General features: G+C 45.7%; 10 protein-coding genes across 10 annotated transcripts; 6 read left to right on the plus strand and 4 right to left on the minus strand.

Moving 5' to 3' along the window:
* Positions 1 to 91: 91 nt before the first annotated feature.
* Positions 92 to 1,763, plus strand: BDW43DRAFT_283270 (ubiquitin-conjugating enzyme E2). The gene is made up of 3 exons (XM_032042736.1): positions 92 to 312; positions 365 to 444; positions 511 to 1,763. Exons 1-3 carry the CDS (start codon positions 286 to 288, stop codon positions 1,235 to 1,237), a joined length of 834 nt encoding a protein of 277 aa, XP_031897870.1. The 5' UTR covers positions 92 to 285; the 3' UTR covers positions 1,238 to 1,763.
* A 111-nt stretch (positions 1,764 to 1,874) lies between these two features.
* Positions 1,875 to 5,014, plus strand: BDW43DRAFT_283276 (uncharacterized protein). Its single transcript, XM_032042737.1, has 5 exons — positions 1,875 to 2,181; positions 2,590 to 3,084; positions 3,236 to 3,564; positions 3,664 to 3,788; positions 3,837 to 5,014. Exons 1-5 carry the CDS (start codon positions 2,109 to 2,111, stop codon positions 4,570 to 4,572), a joined length of 1,758 nt encoding a protein of 585 aa, XP_031897871.1. The 5' UTR covers positions 1,875 to 2,108; the 3' UTR covers positions 4,573 to 5,014.
* A 222-nt stretch (positions 5,015 to 5,236) lies between these two features.
* On the plus strand, positions 5,237 to 6,735 carry BDW43DRAFT_283290 (holocytochrome c synthase CYC3). The gene is made up of 3 exons (XM_032042738.1): positions 5,237 to 5,512; positions 5,573 to 6,225; positions 6,295 to 6,735. The coding sequence occupies exons 1-3, from the start codon at positions 5,426 to 5,428 to the stop codon at positions 6,542 to 6,544; spliced, it is 990 nt and encodes a 329-aa protein (XP_031897872.1). The 5' UTR covers positions 5,237 to 5,425; the 3' UTR covers positions 6,545 to 6,735.
* A 1,068-nt stretch (positions 6,736 to 7,803) lies between these two features.
* Positions 7,804 to 10,433, minus strand: BDW43DRAFT_283295 (ABC1 kinase family protein). The gene is made up of 3 exons (XM_032042739.1): positions 9,803 to 10,433; positions 8,376 to 9,718; positions 7,804 to 8,286 (listed from the first exon to the last, which is right to left on the minus strand). The coding sequence occupies exons 1-3, from the start codon at positions 10,328 to 10,330 to the stop codon at positions 8,109 to 8,111; spliced, it is 2,049 nt and encodes a 682-aa protein (XP_031897873.1). The 5' UTR covers positions 10,331 to 10,433; the 3' UTR covers positions 7,804 to 8,108.
* A 132-nt stretch (positions 10,434 to 10,565) lies between these two features.
* BDW43DRAFT_144123 (uncharacterized protein) lies at positions 10,566 to 12,174 on the plus strand. The gene is made up of 2 exons (XM_032038357.1): positions 10,566 to 11,063; positions 11,139 to 12,174. Exons 1-2 carry the CDS (start codon positions 10,767 to 10,769, stop codon positions 12,039 to 12,041), a joined length of 1,200 nt encoding a protein of 399 aa, XP_031897874.1. The 5' UTR covers positions 10,566 to 10,766; the 3' UTR covers positions 12,042 to 12,174.
* On the minus strand, positions 12,151 to 14,876 carry BDW43DRAFT_144120 (putative GTP binding protein). Its single transcript, XM_032038356.1, has 6 exons — positions 14,192 to 14,876; positions 14,004 to 14,138; positions 13,823 to 13,942; positions 13,641 to 13,775; positions 12,412 to 13,586; positions 12,151 to 12,352 (listed from the first exon to the last, which is right to left on the minus strand). The coding sequence occupies exons 1-6, from the start codon at positions 14,613 to 14,615 to the stop codon at positions 12,260 to 12,262; spliced, it is 2,082 nt and encodes a 693-aa protein (XP_031897875.1). The 5' UTR covers positions 14,616 to 14,876; the 3' UTR covers positions 12,151 to 12,259.
* Positions 14,877 to 15,324: 448 nt separating this feature from the next.
* BDW43DRAFT_283306 (dolichol-phosphate mannosyltransferase subunit 3) lies at positions 15,325 to 16,130 on the plus strand. Its single transcript, XM_032042740.1, has 3 exons — positions 15,325 to 15,530; positions 15,601 to 15,669; positions 15,741 to 16,130. The coding sequence occupies exons 1-3, from the start codon at positions 15,483 to 15,485 to the stop codon at positions 15,900 to 15,902; spliced, it is 279 nt and encodes a 92-aa protein (XP_031897876.1). The 5' UTR covers positions 15,325 to 15,482; the 3' UTR covers positions 15,903 to 16,130.
* An 11-nt stretch (positions 16,131 to 16,141) lies between these two features.
* Positions 16,142 to 17,645, minus strand: BDW43DRAFT_283307 (xanthine phosphoribosyltransferase). Its single transcript, XM_032042741.1, has 5 exons — positions 17,495 to 17,645; positions 17,191 to 17,297; positions 16,821 to 17,133; positions 16,636 to 16,748; positions 16,142 to 16,572 (listed from the first exon to the last, which is right to left on the minus strand). Exons 1-5 carry the CDS (start codon positions 17,525 to 17,527, stop codon positions 16,524 to 16,526), a joined length of 615 nt encoding a protein of 204 aa, XP_031897877.1. The 5' UTR covers positions 17,528 to 17,645; the 3' UTR covers positions 16,142 to 16,523.
* A 688-nt stretch (positions 17,646 to 18,333) lies between these two features.
* On the minus strand, positions 18,334 to 19,920 carry BDW43DRAFT_301948 (putative C4-dicarboxylate transporter/malic acid transport protein; the record flags this gene model as incomplete). Its single annotated transcript, XM_032045150.1, has 4 exons — positions 18,334 to 18,682; positions 18,742 to 19,152; positions 19,218 to 19,533; positions 19,590 to 19,920. The coding sequence occupies 4 exons, from the start codon at positions 19,918 to 19,920 to the stop codon at positions 18,334 to 18,336; spliced, it is 1,407 nt and encodes a 468-aa protein (XP_031897878.1).
* Positions 19,921 to 23,436: 3,516 nt separating this feature from the next.
* BDW43DRAFT_283319 (SDR family oxidoreductase) lies at positions 23,437 to 25,105 on the plus strand. Its single transcript, XM_032042742.1, has 6 exons — positions 23,437 to 23,604; positions 23,722 to 23,946; positions 23,998 to 24,005; positions 24,079 to 24,230; positions 24,283 to 24,377; positions 24,432 to 25,105. The coding sequence occupies exons 1-6, from the start codon at positions 23,564 to 23,566 to the stop codon at positions 24,799 to 24,801; spliced, it is 891 nt and encodes a 296-aa protein (XP_031897879.1). The 5' UTR covers positions 23,437 to 23,563; the 3' UTR covers positions 24,802 to 25,105.
* The last annotated feature ends 222 nt before the right edge of the window (positions 25,106 to 25,327 follow it).

Consider the following 25,327-nt stretch of genomic DNA (forward strand, 5'->3'; position numbering starts at 1 on the left):
TACAATGGCCAAAGACACCTTTGGAAGCCTTTCTCGGATATCTACGATTCTGCCGGAGTTGAAAGGATGAAGCCAACGGGTGTGCACGTGACCGATGGTGCTCCTTGGACTTGACTCCATCGACAACGCAGTAGCTTTTTATAGTCCACTTTCTTGCATGAACGAACACCACACTTATTACGAACTGCATCGTTCTACCTACGTTAGCCCACTACGCGGGAGCCTCCCCTGAACCCCCGCGCTCGAAACTTGTGCTCGAGCCAGCACTTTAATTGTTGTGATAAGATGGCGACGAAAGCGGCCTTCAAACGGGTGAGTCTGGTAGCTCAAAAGGGTATGTTGAATGCTACTAATCATTATGCAGCTTACTCGTGAATATCAGAACATACAAAAGAATCCACCGCCCTATATAATTGCTCATCCATCAGAGTCTAATATCCTTGAGTAAGTCGTTGATCTGAAGCTAAAACTACCTCTGTTTTAGGAATCAACACTAAAGGCAGGATATAGATGGCACTACATCCTCACTGGTCCCCCTGGCACACCGTACGAAAACGGACAATATTGGGGCACTCTGATTTTCCCTCCAGAATACCCATTTGCTCCACCGGCCATCCGCATGCATACCCCAAGCGGTCGATTTCAACCGTCTGCTCGACTATGTCTCAGCATCAGTGACTTTCATCCAAAATCTTTCAACCCAGCCTGGGAGGTTTCAACGATTCTTATCGGGCTGCTTTCCTTCATGACTAGCGAAGAGATGACGACAGGGAGCGTCAGCGCTTCAGAAGCGGAACGAAGAGTCCTAGCGGCGCGATCAAGGTGGTGGAACTCTACCGGCGGGGGATCTCACGTCACTTCTACTCCTGGAGTGACACCTACTGCCAGGGGAATCAATAACGTCAAAGCAGGGGATGGCGGGCTGAAGTTCCGCACAGAATGGCCAGAGTTGGATCAAGAGAACTGGAAATGGATGAGGGACAATCGCATCGATACGAACACTGGCCAACTCATACCTGACCCCAACACTACGGCTACAAGATGTTCTCCAGAGACCAGTGCACTACGTAGACGCCCGAACGGAAGTGCACCTGGCCTCGGGGCTGTGGTAGAAGGTGGTCATGTTGCACGAGAAGCTGGCCAAAGCTGGGTTCGACGAAACCGAGTATGGGTTTGTCTCGCCCTAGTACTTGGATATGCACTTGTCACGAGACTGCTTAATGATGTTCAAGGTTGACATTGAGTGTGTGTTTTGATTCCTGTTCTATGCACCTTCAGGAAACATTCAGTACGCAGTCAGTCCGCGGTACCCTTTTTCAAGAAGCTACACCTCTCCCTCCTCTTCCTCCTTGGTTATCTCACTCCTAGGACCCTTTCCCGCTCCGCCCGCTCTATGTGTACGTGTGCGTACTTTCTCTCTCTCTCTTCTCCCCCCTGACCTGCTACTTTGTCGCGCTCTTTCTGAAGTGGTTGCTGCAACTTTTTACTCGTGCTTTACGGTGTTGATTTGGTCTAGAGAGACCGAAAGGCGTCTGGAGACGGAATGGCGTTTGGTAGTGGTTTTGGGAGATTTCAAGTTGTCGGGAGTGTAGTATTTAATCGTCAGTATGCTCGGCAATTCAAGACCACTGCCCCATTGAACAAACTTCACTGTACAGTATTTGTTTTACAGAGGGATGGAGTCGTTTTACTAGGTTATTCATCTACACATGATTACCATTTCAAGGATCATACAGTATGTTCGATAGGTGGTAGTAGTAGGTAGAATTATCTCTGTCGCTGATATTACATGGTACTGTATGTACATACTTTAGCATGTCTCCTAAAAGGTTAGTGTTGTTCATCCTCTCCCCACCCACCTCTAATTTCCCCATTCTTTCCTTGTCCCTCCAATCTTTCTGCGGTGAAATATCATCTCAATTCAATGTCTCAAAGAACTTCTATGTCTTTATTGGTACCCCCTTCTTCATAGTCTAGCTTAACTCGAGCTCTGCCCGGTGGGGTACGGTTATGTCCCTCTACCCCCCCGGGAACGTGGTAACTCGTCTCACTCCCCCTTGCCCGCCTTTTCAGTAGTGAGTCTCAAGACACCGAGCCATCCGATATCTATGTCTCGGTCCGAGAAAGTGGTGGCTATGGACTCTACCGCAAGAACCATTTCCGCCTTTTACTCCCATTCAGGTTCGTCTGGGTTTGTATTGTCCAATTACCCTCATCGTCGCCGTCATCACCACAGTTTGTCGCTATCCTTCCTGATTCCAATTTCTTGATTATTCAGGTTACGCGTCGCTTACATTATATACGTGCTCCTTTGATTATTAGCATTGGTGTTAATCTTGTCTGATTTCAGATGAGACAGTCGCCCTTTATTTTGTACTTCTATCCAACTTGCGCTTCACCTCTTTCTCTCTTTCTTTTTTCTTCTTTTTTTGCCCCTTGTCTTGTTGTCGTGTATCTCACTCTCACTAGAATGTGAAGCTTGCTATCTCCTTTTTACTTATATCTGCTGTCCCATTTTAATGCCAACCACCATGCTACTTAAATGCCCTTTGTACTTCTATTTCGGGAATGTTGATTGCATCTTTCTAGGACCGAAGCCAGCAACCATTACGCCACCGGATCGACCTTCATTCACATTTATTGACCATGACGACGATTTGAGTTCCAAACGAATTAAAGACGCCAATGCTCGCAGGGCCATTCGCTCTCATGTCATGCGTGATGTACGTAGGCGCGAGCGACTTGCTGGACTAAAGCGTGTCTCTAGACGTGAAGGGCTTGCAGGTAAAGCGGCTGCCCAACCAAATCCCGAAGACTCGCCATCGGAGCGCGTGTTACCCATAAGGTCTACTATTTCATCCTCAGAGTCAAATCTGCTCACGGGAAGGGGGCCAGCTTGTGAGGTTGTCAAGTTCAAAGAGAAACGGCGGCAGCAGCCAGAGAGGCGGCTCATTAGCCACTCAGCATCAACAAGCTCTATTTCGATTCCACTTCCCTTTCCTTCCTCGTGGCTTCTCGACCCATTCAGTTCATTGCCAGGTGCCGGTGATGTTCCTATTACGATTAGTCGGCTGGTATTTTACTGTGAGTAGCCCATTAGTGTCTGTCTCTAGTGATCCATTGATCAGTGCCCTGGATCTTACGAAGTTTACTTTAAGTAATATATTCGGCCGATTAATCAGGCGCGTTATTCCTACGTGCTGAACTTCCGACTAACCCAGTAAATCTTGACTAGGGGGGACTGTTTTTGTGCCGATGACTTTCCCGACAGAATACGCTCTTAATGAGCGGGCTAAAATGGAAATGGCAGTCCAATCTTCATTTACAGACCCGGGCAGTTTCTTTGGCTTGATGAGCATGTGTGCTGCCCACCGAGCTGTTTTGGCTGGACATCATCCAGACCACCAATATGCTTCAGAAACCTCCTACCGGTTTTTGCACAAAGCAGACTACTACATCATGAAAGCCAAGTGCATTCGTGAGATGAATATCAAATTGCGGAATCCTATTCTATCGTTAAGCAACGAAGCATTTGGCACAATTATTAACCTTCTTACGAGTGCGGTATGGATGTCCATTTACCTTACCTTGGTCTTTCCATGTCAATGACGTTGGCCAACTCACTGAGAAATGACAATGTTAAGACCTTCTAACCTTTGCCAGCTGATAGTTGGGTTGTTTGATGAAGCCCGTATGCACCTCAGAGGCTTGAAACGCATGGTGGAGTTACGAGGAGGGGTTGCAGACAAGGGTATTCATCAGTCCTCAATGTTGGCTGCCATTCTCGCGTATGTGCGACACTGATTCTGGCCGATTCTTGTTAACGTGTGATCTAGGACTGATGCAAAGGCTGCATCGGGACTCATGACCCAGCCAGTTTTGCCTTTGGTTTGGGGCTTGCAACCGGTGTCTACCAGCATTCAGAAACGTATAGCGCCCCCAAACACGTCAAATTTGCAAAGACTGGGCATCGCATTTTTTTCTAATCCTCATCTCAGCTCTCCCTTGCTAAATATTCTGCTTGTTATGCGTGATCTAGTACTCTACAGCCAGGCTTGCAACGAGAACCCTGCTGTACTTTGCACAGATGATCACGTATTTTTCCGCAATCTTAATCATGAAGTTGAGCATCAGCTCCTTAGTTACGTCTACTCAGAATCCAACATGCGAAGCAAATCGTTTCCCGAGACCCTGCCATACCTTCATCCTATAGAGGCGGTCACCAGAATTGCTTCTATTTGTTACTTAAATCATTTCCTAGTCGTATCGCCCCCATCGTCTGGGTTGGGCCGTGCGCTCACAAGACATTTGAAGCAGGCTATAGCTGATTCTACTCGGTCACCGGTATTTAAAGAGAATCACGGTTTGTTGGTGTGGGCGCTTTTCATTGGCGCTCAGGGCTCGGCTGGGCAGATTGAACGCCCATGGTTCATTGAGCGTCTATCCGGCATTGCCCTGGTTTGTGGGTGGCGCACCTGGAGGCAGGTGTCCACCGTCTTGATCGATTATTTCTACCTTCCTAGTACCAACGAGGTGGGCTGGACATCTGTCTGGGATGAAGCCATGACTTGATCAGCCATGCACATTGGAAGCACAAAGTGGGGGTTACTTTATTCTCGTTCTGGTACAGCTCGCTCGGTGATTAGCGCTATAAGGTGTACAACGTTGGACCGATGGCGGCGCGAGGCTGTTCGGCGAGCAACAACTGTATATAGATTTCGCGAACGCCTTTACACTTGTACATTTTGGTCAACCAAGATTAGGGCTGAAGATTCTAAGCACCAGGCTCTACTTATCGAGGGCTATTCGTTAATAGTGGTAATCCATCACTCTGGAGGCTTCGGTATGACTAAGGCAAATGTTTCAACGTCTTCCAGCAGGATCTGCATGAATATACATATATACGATAATAATCTTCCTACCAATTTTGTCATTATTAATAGCACCTACCATTGTCGACTACGTAATCAAGCTGATTTAGATTATCTGGGGTAATTTAGAAGGAGAAAAGGGCGTGGCAGTAATAGAAAGCCGTGCGTGATAATCGAAAAGTGGTATTTTTTGAGTGTATGGACAGTACTATATAGACATTACACTTAGCCGGCCAACTATACTCCTCCAATTTTTCTTATTTAGTACTGCTATTGTAGATATTAATAATCATAGTCCTTTAGTAAGACTGATACGGTTTAAGGCGGTGGGAAAATTAGCCTGGCAGAATTCCGATTTGCCAGAGAAAAAAGTTACTCATTTATCATGAAGCCTTTTTGAACCCTTTGAAACATTGCGCCCTTCCTCTTTTTTCTTTTTGACCCCTTCTCTTAGCTAACCCGATCCGTTATCATCTATATACATAGGGCTTTCCCTCCAAATAAGTGGATCCTCCTTCACATCTTCTCAATTTCCTTCTGATATTTCTCTCAAAATGGGTTGGTTCTGGGCTGAGTCCCCGTCAAAGCCGACAACGTCCGTGTCTCTGAACCCATCGGCACCCTCAGACGCCACTCCTCCTGTTAGTAGCTGTGTTTTCAAGTATACATGTCCCTAGTAGGCCTCTAATGACGCCTCACAGCCCGGATGTCCAATGAATACAAGCAATTCCTCTCTCTTGTCGCCATCGTCCGCTCCTGAGCCTCCTAGCGCCTGTCCAGTCCGGTCTAAAGACTCCCCTTTCTATGTACCGCCGAAGTCGAAGACTCCAAACACCGCATTGCCGGCTCGACATGAAAACAAGTCAACATTCTCTGTACTGAATCCTCTCAACTATATGTTCTCCTCCATCTCTCAGGAACGAGCACCAGACCAAACCATCGATCTATCGGTAGAGCGTGAAGCCTCCTCCATACCCCGAGGAGATACACAGAGCAACTGGGAATATCCCTCTCCCCAGCAAATGTATAATGCCATGTTGCGTAAAGGTCACACGGATACCCCACAGGATGCAGTCGAGGCTATGGTCGCAGTGCACAACTTTCTAAATGAAGGTGCTTGGCAGGAAATTGTTGGATGGGAGCGCTTATTTTCAGAAGGTCTAAAGGCAGGCTGGGAAAAATGCCGACGTGGTGAGGAAAATATCGCCTTAGATGCAGTCAGAGAAGAGATGATGGGCGCCAGTGGACATGAGAACCAACCACGCCTGCTCAGGTTCCAGGGTCGGCCGCAGGAGCCTACACCGAAGGCGCAAATACTACAAACTTTGGGTTGGCTATACCCAGCAAAGTTCGGGTTAGTACCCCGGTTGCTCCCCCCTCTGTGCTTGGCATGCCATCGAACTGTATTGCTAACATATCCTAGTACAGCTCCACCATTCGACCGACATGACTGGTTTGTGTTGCGACAAACGCCGTCTGGCCCGAAAGAAGTTCGTTATGTAATCGATTATTATTCAGGGCCTCCAGAGCCTACAGGAGAGCCGGTCTTCTATTTGGATATTAGACCTGCTCTAGACACACCTACTGCTGCTATCGAACGATTGATGAGATGGGGGGGCGACGTTTGGTGGCGAGCTACTGGTGCTGCAATTCGAGAGAACGGCGGAAACTAACAGCACAACTCGTCATATTATTCTTCAACGACACAAATTCTCCACTCACATGTATGTTTGAAAAAGGCGCGGGCGTCTACTAGTTCCACATAGTCTTACGCGGTCTAACGGGTAGGTGTTGATCGCGACGAACTAAATGACGCCTACAATTGTTTATTATTGGGGAAAATTTGTGCCGTCTTTTTTTTTTTTTTTTTTTTTCTTAGGTTCTCCTAGCATAATCTCCTGGGAGGATGGTAGCGTCTTAAAATGAAGAGATAGTTCTTAATCATTGTCTTTCCTCTCTTCTCGCCTGCATGATGCAGGACTTCTCTTTCGCTAGATGCGAAGACCCAGGCTCACCGAGGATATAAATACTATTTTAAGAATTAATAGACTAGAAATGATATTTTTTTTAAGCGCAATGAAGAGTGAGCGCCTGCCTTCGGATGCGACATAGGGTACCCGAATACAACCGACCCCTTAGTTATTTTTCGTATGTTTGAATCGTGATCGCTGTTTAGCATAAAATTTTACGGTATGTGCTCATACTCAACTTCTTATAGAGGCAATGATTTCCTTGCTTCCCTCGCCTTACCACCTAGTGATATACTAGGCAGCACTGTCAGTATAGCTAATGTCATATGTTTGGCAAGTGTCAGTCTCAATGTAGCAAGCTCTGACTGGGGCCGAGCACGGGGGGAGAGCAAAGGTATAGTTTAGGTCATCCTGGCTTTCAGGGAGCGTCAAAATATTCCACTCAGATAACGTCGCGCGGTATTTCAAGCTGGGCTATTGGTTTAGGCCCACATGGGCAAGCTGAATCGGACGGCGACTGGAGAACAACGCATTTTTCCTTGAAGGTAACCCGGTCATTTCATTGAATGTTTCTTTCGGCTCAATCCCAGTGTCTCCCAGAGTATCCATCCAACAGTGCCTTCAGAAGAACATATATGGCTTTAACACATTATAATATCTAGTGATACGGTTGTCACGGTCAACTTGGCTCTGTAAAATTTGTTCGTCACTACTGTATATGCTGATGGTATGGTCAATGACTCCATATTACTCTTTAACCCCGATCTAGACGTACAGGAAGAGCGTAAGTTAACTCCCTATAATACTTTGACGCTCTTCGATAACAGGCAGAACTATACATAGCATTCCTTTAGGTAACACCGCCTAAATCGCAATATCATATCTAATAAGGCAGCCTATATTAGGTAGTTCAACGAATAAAAAGTACTGTTAACAGGAAGCCTGTTATTCCTTCCATTCTTGCCAGAGTGGCCTCTTACTAACTGAGCTGTTATTCCGTATATCAACGGCTGTAGCCATGTGTTCTATATAAGACAATATTATAGCGCAATTGAGAAAATATGTCTCCATGGTCTACTATTGATTAAGCTTTAATATGTGTATACACTGTACATAAGAGCCAAAGCAATTCCCCGGTAGCATATCGATGAAATTTTTTCTTGCAGTTCCGAAACCATGTTATCCATGAGTCAGCTCTATTCTCCCAAGTGCCGGCCCAGAGCATTCTGACTGAAGCTTGAGTTAGCAATCCCTCCCTGTTCCCTTCCTATATATTCGGAGACAACATATCAGACTTGACGCAGAGTTCGACGGTCTCGATACTGGCCTGCAGCAATCCACGCGCTTCAAGTCCAACCCAGACGCGAAGCATGGAAGTGTCGCCCGATCGGACAGACTTTAAGAAAGTGGTTTTGGATCCGAGCTTCCGCAGAATGGGGAGAGCACTAAAGCAAGGTATTAATGATCGTTTAATCTAGCTAATCAAGGTGCCAAATGTTTCCGGGCTCGGAATTAAGGAATTTTATCTACTCACCTTTTGAAGAGGTCCAGGTTTGGGTCAAGGCTCCGTCCGATACCTTCGAGGAGAAGGATCGAGATGACAACGTTAACAAAGTCTCCTTCAAGCCGAACGTGGTAGCCCCGAACCATGGATAGTACCTCACTCAGCACATCTCCAATACTAATATTTCCAAGCGCGAAGGTTCGTGACTTCACGCTAAGGACTAGATGCTGCATTTTCAGTGCGAAAATGTCCGGGTTAATAACCTGCTCTGGCTGACGGCAACGTTCAACCATAAGTTGACCTGCTCTATACCCATCAAATTCTGCGACCGCACGAAAAAGGTCAAGGAAGTTTCTCCGATTAGTCTCATTAAGCTGGGTTACTAAACCAGTATCGATGAATATAAGTTGCGGGCGATAGCCTTCCGCATTTAACTGCTCAAGTGCCCTCTCCCAATCTTTTGGATTATGGACATGTGGTCGTAGTCGTGCCAGTACAGTCTCCGTTACATCGACCTCTGTCACGGTTGGCGCATCGGACGCCCGAGTATGTTTGCGAAGGGTAAGGCCCAGCTCGCTCGGTTGGTAAAACCGAACCATAATATTACCTGGATGCAAATCCGCATGGATAAAGTTGTCGATCAGTAGCATGTGGAGAAAAGCGTCAAGGCCCTCATTTGCAATTTCTTGCTGATAGACACCTCCTCCGACGTCAAGAAAGGTTGACAGAGGGATGCCCTGTGCGAACTCTTCCACAAGCACCTCACGGGTTGTGTAATCCATGTAGGGGTATGGAAACCAAGCGGTAGTGCGCGCTCTAAATTTTTCACGGAACAGGACAAGGTTACTCGCCTCAATGCGGAGGTCTAATTGGAGCTTCATCATCTCCCCAAATTGATGGACTTCGTCTGGTAAGGATAACCAGTGCATAGTAGGGATAGCATTGATAAATGAAGCGAAGAAAGACATGATCTTCAAATCCCTTCGGATCACACCCTCGACTTTAGGGTGCAGCACTTTGACGGCTACATAGGAAGAAGGAACTCGCTGAGGCGTACTTTTCATCAAAACATCAACATTCTTTCGGACTTTTCCTCGTAAGCTCTGTGGTTCTAGTGTGGATTCTTGATCCTCGAATGTCGCCAAGTTCGGTTTAAGTCTTGCCTTGTAAACTTGCGCAATGGCTCCCACCCCCAAAGGCTCTTCATAGAACTCCTCAAAAATTTCCTCAAACGATAGCCCGTTGAAGGCCCTGCATATGGTTTTCTTAGTTTCCTGCAATGGATGTGCAGGGGCATTCGAATGGAGAGACGACATAATATTGCACAATTCAGGGGGGAAGATATCAGTACGTGAGGCCGCCCATTGTCCGAGCTGTTAGAAAACCACGTCAGATATCAGTATGCGCACTGCATATGATTTTGACTTCCAGTTGGCGGGTATGGGGCAGTGCTCTACCTTAATGAAGGCCGGCCCTGCACGTTCCATCGACCTGACCAGGAAAGTATACCACCACAGCCTCCCCCTCCGCACATCGCTGCGCGCTTTGATGCGCTTCCCAAACCATACGGCTGGGACAGTGAGGATGACGGGCAAGAAGACGACCACCAGATGGGCAAATCGAAAGCCCGTAGCTATTGGATCATATACGTAGTAATACCAAAAGACGAAAAGGGATTGTTGAAGTCTCGAGAAGCCCCGCGCATCGTCCGTGACGCTCTTTCGGATTTCTTGGCGTGAAACTTCTAGCATCTGCATCTCACCAGTCATTTCATTCCCATCACCTTCCTGGGCCAACTTCAAGAAGACGCCTGGGGTTAGGGAAGAGAGCAATAAAGTTCCTGGTGTTTGTATCCGCTTCCGGGACCTCCATCCAAGCCCTTGCCGGCATGACGACAGTCGAGACGGCAAAATGAAGCGGGACAATAGCTGTGGAGTTCCACCACGGCTGGAACAGAAACGGCCGAAGAGGACGGCCGCCCTCATGTTCTCAAGCGTAATTCAAATGAACTATCGTTGGCGGATTCATTTGGGAGGCAAGGATATGGCTCCAGGAAGAAGGGTGACGAAGTTTGGGTCGCGCGCGGTCGGACATTTTAATAGTTGGGGAAACCCGTTTCACGTGTGTCGGCGACGTCATAAATAACATCACATCTTTATTTAAAGAACGCAATTGAAACCCATTTTGATCAATAAATTCCAGTATTCCACTAAATTCACTGTCGGTTCACGTCTCCCCGATTTGATTGAAAATCTATTTTTAGTTAGACAGTACATACCAATCCCAACCCAATCCCGTCAGATGTCTTTCTCCGAAAACGGAAATGTCATGAACGATGGATATTCCTCCGTATATATCCACTGGAGACCCCTGGACAACGGGTTGGTCGGCTGTTCAAATTCGGGATAATGAAATTCTGTCATGGGTCGCCTTGACACTAGAAGCGATACAAAATCGCATCGCTCTCAATACATAACTACATCGACTTGGTGTGTTGTTAGTTGTCTATGCATGGTTCTACTCTTCATCTGCATGTGTTTCCCCTTAACGCATTCACCCTTCGAGTTGGGTCTTCTCTATCTGTTCATTCAAAGAGTGCCATTTCATGCGTACTCCAAAAACTTGAGATCATTCGAGAAGCCAAAAGATCTCAAGATCATTGCTCTGGTACCCTTTCGAAGCCATGAGCGAACGGAGATCCTAGATTGTTATCTGCGTGTAGGTCCCGACACTGTTTCTTTCCTTGAGATTTTATGGCAATATGCTAATTCTTCCATTTACTTAAAACCAAAGAGAAATCTCGTCGATGATCAGGGATTCCTTGACCTGGTAATATTTATCCCGCAGATGAACGACACGGAAAGCTTAGAATGGCTCACTTCTGTTGTGGAACGCACTCCTCGCTATCGAATCTCGGAGACTGCGGATTATGTGCAGTGGGGGGGCACGGACAAGAATGTGATGTTGATCAAAATAGATGGCGATATCATCTTCCTGGAGGATCATACAATCCCTACGATTGTTAAAACAAAGCTTGATCACCCTGGTTCCTTAATAGTTTCAGCAAATGTCATTAATCAAGCCGCTCTCCAAACCCTCCATAGCCACCCTGGCATCGCCCTTCCCTATCTCCCGGAGGTTTTCCCTTCCTCCGACCAAACCCAGGATTGGCGAGTGGTAAATCTTCCGCCCTGGGAAGGCCCTGCCGACTTCAAGATATACAAAGGATATTCTCCCCCCTCTAAAAGCCATCGCTGGCTCCCATTGACTGAAGAGAACGGCGATCGAACGCCTATTGCGACATCCATGTACGATGACAATGGACCTGGGCTAGACGACTGGACCGTCCACGCACAGCAACACTATTCATTTCTACAACATCTTGAATCCGGCGATCTATATCGCTATAAGTTTCCAATGTGGGTCAATCCCACAGAGAGTGTTGGCCTCAACTTCCTTTGTCTTGAGGCAGGTGACCCTAGAGTTATTGATTCCATCATTGAACAAGATGTAGACCAGCTAGCTATGAAAGCAGCGCAAGAAGTACAGGGCAGCAGCCGCGACGTCATAATTGATGGGAAAGGGCTGGCTGCGCATTACTCTGCTGATGCAAGTCTTGACGGTCTGGATTCTACTGATATACTTTGTCGGTATCGAGCATACGCTAAGGAGGTGGGTTGTCTAGAAAATTTGTGACCTGTGCTTTTACTCGCTTCTACTCCTTTTTAGTTAGGAAGAAGAATTCCGTTATCTTATTCCGCGTTTCACTAATACATCAAGACGTAGATGTTCTACTCACGCTCCCGGGATTGCTGTTTCTTATTCCGTGAGGCTTGATGGAGAGGACTAGCCCAAGGAACATCCTATGAGGTTTTGAATGATAGTGCGATGCGAGGTGATGTTTGAGTGCATATTCAATGTTTTCTGGTGCTCTCCAAGTGCCGCGGCACCTGGCTATCCATCAGGCCTTGTAACGTATCTTTAGCCGACTCCGAAAGTTGGATGGACTGCGATGGGGGATTAGTGTTATTTCGAAGCGCCATCCAGAAAGGAATGATGAACGTACGCCCCGTTTCAACAGTTCTTGCATGAGGACAATTATGTTGTCACGATCCTTAGTCAATTGCAATTTTCCCGCTTCGTCCGTTGAATTAAGCAATTCTGCACTTAGACTTTGCTCAAGAGTTGGGAGCAGACCCATCTCTTCAAGACAGTACACAACTGCCACCGAACCGGGTTGACTAGATGCCATCAGAGCGAGAGCAAACCAACCTTCACTCCGAACAACAGGCCACTGTGTCTGGGAGATCATAGCACCTATTGGGAACGCAATTCCCTTGTGCATGCTAAAGAGACGCCTGAGGATGGCTTCTGCCTCTTGATCCCGTTCGCGAGATTTCGGGATAAGAGTACGACATATAGATGCTACAATGCGTCCAACCTCTGTCCTGATAGGAGTGGAGTCCGTTTTCTCAAACAGCGAAAGCAGATGGGAAAGATAAGTTCTACGGTCTTCACCCCTTGGGAGATCCTCTAGTAGATGAGAAATATTTTCGACCGAAGAAATGATGACTTGGCGTACGATGCTGGTTGCCGCGAATTGTACTTGTGGTACCGCCTCGTATGCCCAGAGGCGGGAGACTGCAGGAATGATACCAGCCCTTCCCAGCTGCGATCTATTGTCTCTAGCAATTGCTAGGTTCTTTAGGAACCCTAGCGCAGCATGAAGGACGGCTCCCCTAGCATCACTCTTAATGACCGATATCAAATCTTGGTGCATACACAAGTCTCGGACCATCACTTGGCATACATCATCCGAACGAGCCAAGTTACCTAACATGACACAGGAACATATCTGGAGATGATCCTCTGTTCTATGTAACCAACCTATCAATACCTGTGAAAGAGATGAGCCAATGGGGTAATATTCGGCGAATAATGGCAAGCTAGACAAGTCTGCTAGTGTCTGGTTAGTCTTCAACCGCAGTTGTGCCAATGCTTGAATGTCGTCGCTAGAGGAGCTCTCAGCCTCAAAAGTCAATGACCTGGTAAGCACCGTCAATACGTCGGCTACAATGTATCTGGTTATGCAAATTTCCTGGAATCGCTTATTGCCAAGATACGCCACTGAGCAAGTTGTTATACCAGAAAACCGGGACACAGTATGAGCAATCTCCTTGTCAAGGGCAAGACCAATAAGAAGTGAGATAGTTTCGTCAGGTGAAGACTCTACCCCTTGCTCTGCACGTGCCGCCTGTTAGAAATAGGCAAATAAGATAAAGGGCGGCATCATACCTTGCTCCGCAGCCAATTCTATGAGCTCAAAAATAAAGTCAAGCAATGCTTCATTGCCCTGGAACGTGTCCTCCTTTAATAGTCTCAGGAGAATGTATACTATTTTGTTCGCAGCCAGCTGGGATTGGGCAGGCTCTATGGATGGTTAGTAACTAAGTGCAGGCAGAGGCAGTGTCTCTTACCAAAATCAACGCATATATTGTATATAACAGGTACTACTACCCCTATCAGTTCGGGGTTTAAAAGATGTTGAATGATCGCGGAAGTGTAATTGTCTTTCACAACAATTGTCCTATTCTCATCTTGAAACGAAGTCAATGTTAAGTAAAATCTATGCTCTGAATAAGAATGGGTCAGGCTTACCAGTGTCGGCACACGAGTTTCCAATTAACCGCAAAGCATGAAGGAATAGACCTGTGCTGACATCTTCCTTTGAGGCAATAATTTGGAGGAAGAAGGCTAGTACACCACTCTGTCCATATGGAAGTCGCCACAGTGCTGCGAATGTATAAACAATGAGGTCGATGGGTAATTATATCGTATCCACTTACGGTTTCTACTTCCATTTGCCAGAGCCTCTGCAGCTTGCACTAAATAGTCCGATCTGCACTCCCAGAGCTTAAGCAGGATATCTTGAAGGCCTTCAAAAGCGGCGTCGAGTTGCTTAAAAGGAAAGTTTGCTTTGTTAGCCTCAATCATGGAGCTGTCTTGATATCTAGTCTCGGCAGCCTTGAGAATATCTTGAAGGTTATTAAACAGAATTTCTTGCTCTTCAAGGGACAGAGACTTGGATGCCCGTGGGTCTAGTGCTGGAGGCTTGGGGGCCAATTCAGATATGACCTGACTCAGAGGTAGACATTCCATCCGGTCTTTTCCTTGGATTTGGGTGATGGACGGGCCACTTTGACCGTGGTTTGGATACATGGGCTTGTCGGTGGCAGTCTCCTCCCCTCTTGAGGTCATTTCTCCATTCATGTCGCCACAATTAGAGATCCAGGAAGTATAATAATCCAAGTGGCGTATAGTAGTTGCGGGTACCTGAACCTGCCTCGATAATGAATTTTCCTGTTCGGGATATGTATGGCTATGCTTCCATAATAAGCCTGGAAAATAACGGACAAAAACTAGCCAATTAGCCTTGCTTTAAAGCTAACCGGGTTACGTAGTAGAATAATATTGCGTCGTGTATGAGAAATTCCCAGGCCCATGGGATGTGCGGTTAAGGGAAAGATGTCCTCAAAAAAGAGATATTGTTTCTAGGAAATTAGGAATAGATAAACTTGGTCGGCCCAAGGCAGCTTACGAAGTCCAGTACGCACTAGAGCTGTGGAATAAATTCTAGTACACCGGGTATGCAATGTACAGTACAATACCCCGTATTAATTTGGAACTCATCCGTCCGTACAATTTGAGGTACCGTATTGAGCAAAGGCTTCTAGATAGGTACTTCCATACTTATTCAAGGTAATCATACAAGCTCTCACTTTCTCGTCTTAAAAGAAACTTCTGGGCACTGAACAGCTAGCATTAAGGTTGTGAACTCAGAGGTCTCCATACAATACTGCATTGACTGTGGAACCATAGTACTAGTTAGTATGTATGTACGTACCTACCTACGACTAGTACTAGTAAGTACGGAGAACCCAACAGCCAAGGGGCGCGCATCCGGTATCGTTGAGGCAGTACTACCTACACCTTCCTATCCTTCCTCTTGAGCATGACCTAATATATATTACACGGCTTTCTCTCTCCCTTCTTTCGTTATTCTAATACTTTAATACATTATCGCTGGTGTATTCTACCATCTCCCTTCAGTATCCCGCATTATAACCCTTGTTCACAATGACACGCGCTCAGCAAACTCTCTCCGTTCTCCTACTCGTCTCTTCGGTATGTCAAAGACTGCAACCCTTTTGTTGGTTGCTGTCACTAATACGTATCTTCTTTTACCTCTATACAGCTATATCTCGTCCTATACTTGGGCCTCGTGCCCCTCAACGAAACCGTTCAGAAAGAGATCATTCCTGTCGTACGTTGTCCTCTTCGAGCATTACAGGTTGATATTTCTCCATGCCACTAACACTAGCGCAATTCCACCAGCTTCCCTTCTATGCCCTAATATCTTTCGGATGCTACCTACTTGGCCGGCTAGGTGTAGCTATCTTGACATTCAACGATGTCCCTGAGGCACACCAGGAATTGCAGAAAGAGATTGAGCAGGCCAAGACGGAGTTGCGCAAACAAAACGTCGACGTCGACTGAAACGCCTTGAGCGATTGGTCCGGTTTTAGAGATGCCGACTTCCCTCCTCTTCACTATGCTACTGGGTTGCCTCTAATAAGGCGCCTCAGTAGCTTTCGCTTATGGGGTTCTAGTAGTTATAGAATAGCTAATACGCACATGTATAAGATATCAATTTTACTGTGACCCTACCTAATACCGCAGGTTCCAGTTGGTCAAATCCAACAGCATACACGTTGTTACGCTCTGGTATACAAGGCTTATATCAGAAAGGCCAAAGGCCTAGCCATTAGATCAATAAATTGTTGTAAGGAAAACATTGGAAAGGATGGGTAATTATGGGAAGGGAGTCCCCGAATTAGGGAACATAGATTTTCGAAAGGAGAGAAACATGTTCTGTCGTCTTGTATCGTAAGCACCGCCTTTTCTTCAACTAAGAAGTTGCGCCGTTTGGTGTATCGAGCGGTCCTGATATATTTTATTTATTTCATTCCATTTCTATCAATCATCGTCAAAAACACCGTTTGTATCGTGACATGCCCAGCCAGCTTCTGGTCATAAATAAAGGGCTATATGCAAGCAAATGAAAGCGAAAATGCACGGGCACTAAGCAAATGCATATAAGAGATTAAAGGAAAAGTTTTAGAAGAGAGGGTTCTCCTTAGCCAAGGCGTCATGTTCGTCAATATCCCTGTTAACTATGTCAGCTACCAGAAGTCGAGGACTGGTCTTCATCATTAGCATAATCACGTACTTTGCTTCCCACGGATAACAGATCCAAACATCTTCAGTTGTGACAGCGGCATGATAGCGGCCAGAATCCATCATATCCGCAGGCAGCACTCCCTTCTTAGCTTTGTTCTTGTTCTGTTGGCAGATTTAGCGTTGAGTCTGGCAAATAGCGTGGTACAGGATGCTGATGCTCCAAGAATAACTTACATGAAGCACAAAAACAAAGAAATTCGTCCTTTCGCCCTCTCGTCCAAGCTGCTTCTGTGCCTCCTCAACGTCTTTCTGAAGTTCGCGAACCGCATACTCCAAAGTGGTCCGGGTGTCGTCGACCTCATCGACAATAAGTATGTTCTTGCCAATAAGATTGGCCATCTCCAGAGAACTGAGGTCCAACCATTGTGTCCGAGTCACCTTAGTCCCAGGAACCTCCTCGGGATCACCACGGCCGAGATCCTCGTAGAGTGACAGACCAATGGCTTGAATGGGGATGTTGGGTTCGCCGGCACGTTTGAGGAAAGACCTGTTTGAGTGTCAGTTTAGGCAAATGCTTTTGGTACCGGCAAGTCATCGAGCATACCGGAGAATACGGGCAGGGACATATCCACCGCCGCCGATAGCAATCATAAGATTGGGGTGGAAGTTATTCAGGATGTTATCAGCCGAAGATTGGCATAGCTTGTGAACCTAGTCGGTTTAACGTATTAGCAAATTGTCCTATGAAAGATCGACAGGATGTTGACGTAGCGAAAAAATGACTGCTTGCCATCCTAGAGCTATCGACTCGGATACATGATTGACATATGCAAGCATGGCATCAGGATATAGGAGGCTGAGGCAGCCACACAAATGGCCAGTCAAACTCAAAAACCAAAAGTCCATACCTGGTTATAGGTGACATAAACCTTTTGCGACATATTGGCGATGTTTGCTTTGTATCAAATGTATTGGTGGAACAGATATACGTCTGATATGCAATTATGGAAGTGTTTTAAATAAATTAGTGCTTCAAGTTATGTCTATGCCACACTAGGGGGGTAGATAAAAGGGAAGGAAAAAAATTCATTCTGCGTTACAATTTTTTTTTTTCTTATTTAAGTTCCCGCATCCCACGCCTGGCGATAGGAAAGCATGGAACATTAAAAAAGGGTCCACAGCCCACCTGGGCGCTACAACAACCTTACTATATACGGCTAGTGGGAGTGAAAAGAGCCTATCAGAATTAACATAAGTGGCCCTTTTCGGTTAGTCTATTGCTGTTGTGGATTAGTTCAGTTCAACTTCCTCCAATCCATATCTAGGTACGCGTTACCACCTTCCATGTTGGGTGGGGAGATCCGGGGCAAGTTCATATTTTATGTAGGTAGTTGACTTGACACTCTTGAACTCAATCGATCACCTCAACGTATCGAGTCAAACCATCGAGATAATTAGTGAAGTAAAAGTACCTACAAGCACTAGACTGTAGTAGTACCCTTGAGTATCGGATGAGATGCGGCTACCAACACAGGTACCAGGTAGTCGTGGTTACATGCCACGCTCATGATGTACGTGCTTGACGTAGCGTCTTATGTACTACACATGAAGGGCTGGCTAGTACAACAAGGGCTTCTTTCCTACGTTGGTTTCAAAGACGAAGAAGGAAAATTCGGTGCTAAGGTAGGAATGCGGCTAAATCGTAAACATATACCGTCATCATCTTTGCGGACTCGAGTGCGCAATCTCATGCAGGGCTATGATCGCCTGAAGATTCCGGCTTGATCTGATTGATCTCAAATCCACCCTCATCTTTATCTTCACCTTTCTGAGGCCACAGGATATGACGTAACACGATGGCACGGATCATCATATAGCAGACAAATATGTACATTAGCAGAAGGGGAATGACCATAGCACATCCGACAACCTGAATTGGCTTGCAGGAGAATGCATGGCCAATAGCAAATGTCGCTGTGATTAGTGCAGTATTCGGAAAGACAAATGAAAACCACCCCATGGTAAAGACCATTCGACCTGGCCCTATAGTTGACCAGTGAGCGAAGCTCGCTATGAAAAAGAAGAAGATCGCTAAGCTATGCGTGAATCAGCCAAAGGCCAAAAGACAGGAGCGAGAACTGTGGTGAAGTCGTACCCCCATAGCCACAAGGCAGAAAAATTGACAACAACTCGAAACACATATGCGGCTAAAGGCCCGTTGCCCATGAAATCACCAGGAAAACACCTCTCAGCGTTCGCGGCCATATTCACAGCCCCAGCAACCGTGAAAGCACTAGGACCAATAGAGACAAACATACCGGGTCGGACGTTCTCTCTGGGAAGTTTTTGTGACATCAATCGATATATAAAGGCAGAATACACCATTAGGGAGACCAGGAAACCAACTCCCTGAATAGTTGTGCCACCAATTATAATGGGTAATAAGCGAGACGATTCAAGCTTCGAACTCAATATACCGGCATGGGGACCGATGATCAGCAAAGGGTATGCGGGAAATATCCAGATTGGTGTCATTTGGGCAATGGTGAAAGTTTGTGTAGACCATCTATTTCGACGTCAGAATAAACAGCATACCTTACCAGTATTTTAGCAGAGGGTGACAAGACTCACAGCAGAAGATAGATACCGGCAGAGAAGATAATAGCAAGGCATGCGTCGATCCAAAATAAAATCTCAACGGCACGTGCAAGCCAAGGTCCTGTGTTGTCTGGCCCGTACTGCGAGACATTTATTAGGATTGTACCAAATGAAACCACAGAGGCTGGGAAAAACAGTGACTCTGTTGGATGCAAGAAGGAAGCTTTGAATGTATATGGGTAGAGGTAAAACCGCATGGCCAACAGACTCCAGATGGTGGCATATAGAACAATGTTGAACAGGAAGAAGATAATACCAATTGTCTGCAGCCCTCGGAATCTATAAGGTACTGATTTGTGGTAAGCACAACTACGACTCATAGATCAGAGGCACCTCAGAACTTACTGGTATACAGGACGTTAGCAATCCCGCCGGTTGCCATTGTCAACGTGAAGTACGCCCAAGTAAAGTGACGTATCCGTTGCTTCCAGCTGAGGACTACTGTTGAATTGTCGGGCCCGTTTTGGCGATGAAGCACACGACCTACATCTGTGATGCCATCTCCTTCAGCTTTGTGATATGAGGAACTATGCGGCGATTCTAGCGCTGAGGAATGAGCCTGGGGCTCCCAGATGCCAGATGGATATAGCGAGTTTTCATCCCTTTGCGCCGACACATAATCCTCAGCATCTTCGATCGTGGGGGTACGGTAGCCATCATCTCCCGGTTTTCGCATATGTCTAGGACGTGAAAGTTCGAACTTCAGCGTCATTCCCAGAACAAAGGTCAGATCTCCTTTCTGCAATTATAGCTTGGATATAGTGGCCTTCCTTCCTCTTTCCTCCTCACCGCTACCTCTCCTCAACTTAGGATGATACGCTTCGTTGTGCCTTTAGGCTGCCAAAGTGAACCTCTACTTCACACAGTGGATAGAGAAAGCGCTAGTGGCATAGAAGGAGGCTCGAGTGAAGAAGCAAGACGTCCCTTATGGGTAGGATGTCCCAGGCGGGAATTTCAATTCGTGATCGTTCTCCCTTCTTCTTCTTCTTTTTTTTTTTAGTATAGAAAAACGCACGATTAGAAGTCCTGTGCGGAGTACAGCTCCGCGATGTGTATGGAGATGACTGCCAGTGTGTGCAATTCCCGTATGAAGGGAAGGCAACCTTGACAATAAATGAAGAAGATTTTTCGATAGATTCTGCTTGGCATGCACTGTGTTAGCCACAACAATCGAAACAAGCATTGCTGGGTACTCAGTAATAGGTGGTAAGTTAGCCGACTTTAAGTAGTTAGTATACCTGTCCACGACAACCTAGACCAGGGGCATGGGCGAGAGAGCGATCCTAAGCCATATATGTAGATCCTCAGGTTAAATGGTTATAGATAACGAGAAAGTAGATGCCTTTAACTGAAATCTTTGCCACCGCACCCCTAGTCGCAAGAGAGAAATCACGGAGTAATGTGTCAGGAAGAGCAAATCCGCTTGGCTTTCTCGGGTATCGGCACGATGTTCTTTGGTGGGTGGGGAAAGTAGATCATCGCTCTACTCGAATCGAGAACTTGTTGAGAATGATGCTGTAGCCATCTAGTACAGGCAAATCATATCCTACACTCGCTTTCTAAGTATAGAGAGAGACAGAGAGAGAGCGAGAGGGGAAAAGGAAAAAGAGAAGAGGTGTGAGAGGAAGGGGGGGGGTTTTGGAGATTCACGGCTCTAATGCTTGAGCTTCTAGCGTCTCCGGTCTTTATTACTAAATTTTAAGATATAGTCTTCGAGCCACTACATATGCAGCTGTAGTGCCAATGGGAAAAGCCATGAGAGTATGTGTGCCACTTTTGATCCCCAAACTTTAGAATGCATATACCACATTACGGAATTGAGTATGTATTGTATAGGCTGTTGATGAGTGGTTCATTCTCCCATACGCAGCTCAAAGGCTTCATTGAATCGAGATCGCAACACTCGCTCCATACGCTTAAAATAGCCCCTAGTTGACGATTATACCTACGATATTGAGCGCAATAAGTAGTGAGTGTACTGTACAGTGCGAACACAGATAGCACAATTCCGGGAAGCAATGCTGTGACTGCATACTAACTAAGGTATCAAATTAATGAGCATTGATTTACTTCTAATACTTCAAGTGACCATACAATATAACAGATCCAGCAGAGAATACTTATCGATGTACCCTAAGGTATGTATTCTACACAAAAGGGAGATGGCATGCACATGACTGAAGTAATAGCGCTAATCCCGAGGAGGAAGGCCAATCCCGTTACCGTACTTTACCACCTGCCGCCCAAAATATCTCCTCACCGACTAAACAATCGTAGATTTTTAAACCTCCATAACTCACTCAATATGGATTCTCTGAAAGCAGCGATAGAAGTAATCGACTTCTTAAATCTAGGAGAATCCTTTACCTATACTGAAATTGCAAATCAATTTGGTGTTAACTAAATAACTCTCTTAAGGTATCACCGCGGAGTTCAGTAGCTAAGGAAGCAACAATATAAAAGGCAGCAATTGCTTAATAGCTAACTAGAGAGCTTTTGGATTACCTAAATAAGCAATCAGCAAGAGATCTTTACTGTATATATAAGATACTGAGAAAATTTACTAAGAAAATGTAAAGGATTACTCCTGGGATTATCAATTCGATACGTAGGTTTCCACTAGATAAAAAGATCCACTATGATCAACTCCGGAGTTGATTTCCCAGGCGCGGTATATCTAGAGGACCTGTCAACTAGGTAAGGGTACGTAGGCTAAAAGAAAGAGAGAGGTCAAAGGCAGGCAGTAGATACTATTCAGACAGGAGACTGATTCTTGATTTCCTACTACTGCTAACGATTCGCTAATTTATATTTAAAGGCACCATGCCTAAAGGATTCAGAATCCCCTTGAACCCAATCTGTCGTGTGGCCTGATATTCCTCATCGGTGGCCGATTGTCTATGCACCTGGGTCAGGGTATCCTATACAGTCATCAGGCCGAATCGCTATTCGATCTGTAACAAAACTATTATGAAGCCAATAGAATTCTTATAGCTACTTATCTATCTTATTCTACTTATTTCTTACAATCGCTAGTATCAGTATCTTTAGGTCACTTACAATTGCTTATAGCAACAGTTTAGAGGCTTATCTGTAAGAACACCAGGGCCTAAGCTCAATTATAAAGCGGGACTTCTTCAGGCTATTTTAGCCTGCATGGAAGAAAGCCCTATCTACAAGAAATATTGAAAGTATATAGAGATCAGTTAGCTTATAGCCCTTTAATCCTGAGATTATATTGACCTATATTAGGGAGATAGAGAACTAACAGCCCTCTTCTAGTGACTCTTCTAGATCTGTTTTATAAGCAGAAGATTAGAGAAAGAACAAGTGGCTTATTAGAAAGATCTTTGCTAGTATTAAAGATAAAAATATTAATAAGTTAAGCCAGACTATATACTATCTCTCTACAGAGAATATCCTGCTTAAAATGGAGAATACAGGCCTTAGATAGACATTTAAGAATAAGAAAAAGCGGTGCCAGCGGGGTAAATCTCTACAGTTTGAAATCTAGGCCTCTAAGAGTGATAGTGCGATCTTTTACTCTCCAAGCAAGGTCTATCAAGTTCAGTAGCTTGACCAGGAGAAGACTCGCAAGTATAGCTTACTAAGGCCCCAAAAGAGAAAGAAAAGCCACACCGCCAACAGGTAAAAGAAGGGAAATAAAGAAAATTATAAGAGCAGAAAGATATAAGAGCCTCTGTACGAGAAGCTTGTCTCCTGGAGACAGAGAAAAAGAAAAACCAAAAGGAGGAGCGCCTGGCTAAGGAAGTATCTGTACAGCTTCAAAATGACTTCAAAACAGCCAGAATAGGCAAGAAGAAGCCCCCAGCAACCTCAAAATCAAAGAATCAAGAAGTTATTACTACCCCAGCGCCTAGGCCCCTCCCACCATAAATCGTCGAAGGCAAATCTGCCTACCACAGCGCTTTCGGAACTAGAAAAAACAAACAGTTATATAGGCGTATTAGGAGTTCAATTATATTACTTTAAAAGATCTCTGTATAGTTCTAATTGTATGTGGCTCTTAAAGCCTCATTTTCAACGTGGTGTTGGTGTTGGGAAATCGGGCGGTAGGCGGTATCGGGCGGCAGGTGGTAAAGTACGTTATGGACTAGGTCACCGAGTCACTAATCCGTTGAAGTACTAACTAGGAGAGGTATCGTTAATCCACACTTTCACAGACAGATTACCCAGGTCAAATTGCCGAGGTACTAAAGTTATAAGTATGAACACCCTTCTCTTTCTCTAGAGCACTGTGTAATGATTAACAAATATTCATTCTCTATACCCTAAACTGCTACTTCTATTAGGGAGCAATGGCAATAGACAATAAGCGAAGGTCTGTGCTAATTACAGGGTAAGATTATTACAGCAGGGAACCCCCAGGTTGATTAAGTGGTGCAGTGTGAACAGTACATTTTATACTAGCGGTGCAGTACCAACGTTCTTGATGCTCACATGGCTTATTATACAGTTGCTCCCCTGGTGGGATAGGAAATGCGCTCGCGCTCGAATTCTATCGGCAAGGTTTACGCGTGTTCGCGACAGCGAGAGATGCTGGAGCACTTGAAAATTTGGCGGCTCTCGGTATTGAAACATTGAGCCTTATCGTAGATGACCCAGAGAGCGTTCAGTCATGCTATGTAGAAGTACGAGAAAGGCTTGGCGGCAAAGGACTGGATTATTTGGTCAATAATGCGTGAGTTAATATCGACTGCAAAGTGGACAGAGGGCTGATGCGGATCTCTAGGGGACGAAGTACGTCTGTTTAAGATCTATATCCTGAACTACGCTGTAGTATAAGAGAAAAGGAATGGCTCATGAATCACAGACTATACTGTTCCTGCCATGGAGGTAGACCTCGCCGAGGCTCGTGCGACCTTTGAGACGAACTTATTCTCAGTTATCAACATCTGCCAAACATTTCTGCCCCTACTCAAGAAAGCTCGGGGTACTATCGTTCAGATTGGTTCTATCGCCGGTGTAAGTCTACGAAATACCTACCTTGGTCACAAATGGCATTAATTGCATCAAGATTATCCCATACGTTTTTGGATCGGTGTACAATGCCTCAAAAGCTGCGTTACATTCATTCAGTGACACTCTCAGGGTAGAACTAGCTCCTTTTGGGTGCGTGATCAGCCCCCCTCTTCTAAACCCTATAGTTGGCATTAACTTAGACAGTGTGAATGTGACAACAATTATTACTGGGGGTGTGCAATCTCGTATTGCTCGTGTGAAACGTACCTTGGCATCTAATTCCTTGTATGCTCCGATTGAGGATGAGTATAACCGTCGAGTGACGCACAGCCAGGACGGTGCAATGCCACACACCGCATACGCAAGGAGCGTTGTTGCACAGATTTTGTATGGCTCGGCACCATGGCGTTGGTTATGGCCATGGGCTCAAGGCCGCAAGAGCTGGATATGGGAAGGCAACAAGAGCTGGATTATTTGGTTCCTCTCTGGAGGTTGGGCTTGGACTGGCATTTTCCACTACGCATTGGCGCGAATGTTCAAACTCTATAAGTTGAGGGAGTTGCGTGGAAAATGAAAATCAAGATCTTTTTTCTTCTTTCCTTTTCTTGACATGATTCGCTTCCACCTACATATTCGACACCAAAATAGTATCCAAGTCGGAGACCCTGTTCCCCGGCAGCAGCAGACCGAAAAAAAGTCATGCAAAGGAGCCTTGTACGGTACTAATTCGTATATCTATCCCAAATAGCGCGACAAACAAGTACCAGAAATAGTAGGCGTTACAGCCGTTTGAATTATTTGCCGGTTAGCAAATGCAAATAACGTTGACACGGAGAATATGAATGTTTCGATAGGGATAGGGTCTAGCACATTTATAGCTCTCTTATATCTTTCAGAGAAATTACCCGTAGTCCTCCATCAGTTAAACCTAGGTAAGATCAAACCTGCTACACTCAGTGCCCGAATAGTAGAAAAGATATTAGTTACGTATCGTTCCGTGATATTCGCGTCCCGAGCCAATTAGTCATCCCGAGATGCACGCTGGTTGGCTTATCAGGTGACCCTGATCCATACTCAAGGCAAAAGACCGTCAGTATCCC

This window comes from Aspergillus alliaceus (genome assembly GCF_009176365.1).
Source record: "Aspergillus alliaceus strain CBS 536.65 unplaced genomic scaffold BDW43scaffold_37, whole genome shotgun sequence".
In the NCBI taxonomy this organism is placed as follows: domain Eukaryota; kingdom Fungi; phylum Ascomycota; class Eurotiomycetes; order Eurotiales; family Aspergillaceae; genus Aspergillus; species Aspergillus alliaceus.

Bases quoted from the DNA above. Each gene is read 5' to 3' on its own strand.
- BDW43DRAFT_144123 (XM_032038357.1), top strand. From the start codon at position 10,767: ATGGGTCGCCTTGACACTAGAAGCGATACAAAATCGCATCGCTCTCAA. The intron at 11,064-11,138 runs GTAGGTCCCGAC...TTAAAACCAAAG, and splicing joins TCCTAGATTGTTATCTGCGT to AGAAATCTCGTCGATGATCA.
- BDW43DRAFT_283295 (XM_032042739.1), bottom strand. From the start codon at position 10,330: ATGAGGGCGGCCGTCCTCTTCGGCCGTTTCTGTTCCAGCCGTGGTGGA. The intron at 9,719-9,802 runs GTAGAGCACTGC...GTTTTCTAACAG, and splicing joins CAGGGCCGGCCTTCATTAAG to CTCGGACAATGGGCGGCCTC. The intron at 8,287-8,375 runs GTGAGTAGATAA...ACCTTGCTTTAG, and splicing joins AACCTGGACCTCTTCAAAAG to TGCTCTCCCCATTCTGCGGA.
- BDW43DRAFT_144120 (XM_032038356.1), bottom strand. From the start codon at position 14,615: ATGAATGGAGAAATGACCTCAAGAGGGGAGGAGACTGCCACCGACAAG. The intron at 13,943-14,003 runs GTAAGCCTGACC...CTTCGTTTCAAG, and splicing joins AAACTCGTGTGCCGACACTG to ATGAGAATAGGACAATTGTT. The intron at 12,353-12,411 runs GTACGTTCATCA...CCCCCATCGCAG, and splicing joins AAGAACTGTTGAAACGGGGC to TCCATCCAACTTTCGGAGTC.
- BDW43DRAFT_283319 (XM_032042742.1), top strand. From the start codon at position 23,564: ATGGCAATAGACAATAAGCGAAGGTCTGTGCTAATTACAGG. The intron at 23,605-23,721 runs GTAAGATTATTA...CTTATTATACAG, and splicing joins AGGTCTGTGCTAATTACAGG to TTGCTCCCCTGGTGGGATAG. The intron at 24,378-24,431 runs GTGCGTGATCAG...TAACTTAGACAG, and splicing joins GTAGAACTAGCTCCTTTTGG to TGTGAATGTGACAACAATTA.
- BDW43DRAFT_283276 (XM_032042737.1), top strand. From the start codon at position 2,109: ATGTCTCGGTCCGAGAAAGTGGTGGCTATGGACTCTACCGCAAGAACC. The intron at 3,085-3,235 runs GTGAGTAGCCCA...AATCTTGACTAG, and splicing joins TAGTCGGCTGGTATTTTACT to GGGGGACTGTTTTTGTGCCG. The intron at 3,789-3,836 runs GTATGTGCGACA...CGTGTGATCTAG, and splicing joins ATGTTGGCTGCCATTCTCGC to GACTGATGCAAAGGCTGCAT.
- BDW43DRAFT_283306 (XM_032042740.1), top strand. From the start codon at position 15,483: ATGACACGCGCTCAGCAAACTCTCTCCGTTCTCCTACTCGTCTCTTCG. The intron at 15,531-15,600 runs GTATGTCAAAGA...ACCTCTATACAG, and splicing joins TTCTCCTACTCGTCTCTTCG to CTATATCTCGTCCTATACTT. The intron at 15,670-15,740 runs GTACGTTGTCCT...CAATTCCACCAG, and splicing joins AGAAAGAGATCATTCCTGTC to CTTCCCTTCTATGCCCTAAT.
- BDW43DRAFT_283270 (XM_032042736.1), top strand. From the start codon at position 286: ATGGCGACGAAAGCGGCCTTCAAACGG. The intron at 313-364 runs GTGAGTCTGGTA...ATCATTATGCAG, and splicing joins CGAAAGCGGCCTTCAAACGG to CTTACTCGTGAATATCAGAA. The intron at 445-510 runs GTAAGTCGTTGA...GGCAGGATATAG, and splicing joins TCAGAGTCTAATATCCTTGA to ATGGCACTACATCCTCACTG.
- BDW43DRAFT_283290 (XM_032042738.1), top strand. From the start codon at position 5,426: ATGGGTTGGTTCTGGGCTGAGTCCCCGTCAAAGCCGACAACGTCCGTG. The intron at 5,513-5,572 runs GTTAGTAGCTGT...GACGCCTCACAG, and splicing joins CCTCAGACGCCACTCCTCCT to CCCGGATGTCCAATGAATAC. The intron at 6,226-6,294 runs GTTAGTACCCCG...AACATATCCTAG, and splicing joins CTATACCCAGCAAAGTTCGG to TACAGCTCCACCATTCGACC.
- BDW43DRAFT_283307 (XM_032042741.1), bottom strand. From the start codon at position 17,527: ATGTCGCAAAAGGTTTATGTCACCTATAACCAG. The intron at 17,134-17,190 runs GTATGCTCGATG...ACACTCAAACAG, and splicing joins GTCCCTGCCCGTATTCTCCG to GTCTTTCCTCAAACGTGCCG. The intron at 16,749-16,820 runs GTAAGTTATTCT...ATCTGCCAACAG, and splicing joins TCTTTGTTTTTGTGCTTCAT to AACAAGAACAAAGCTAAGAA.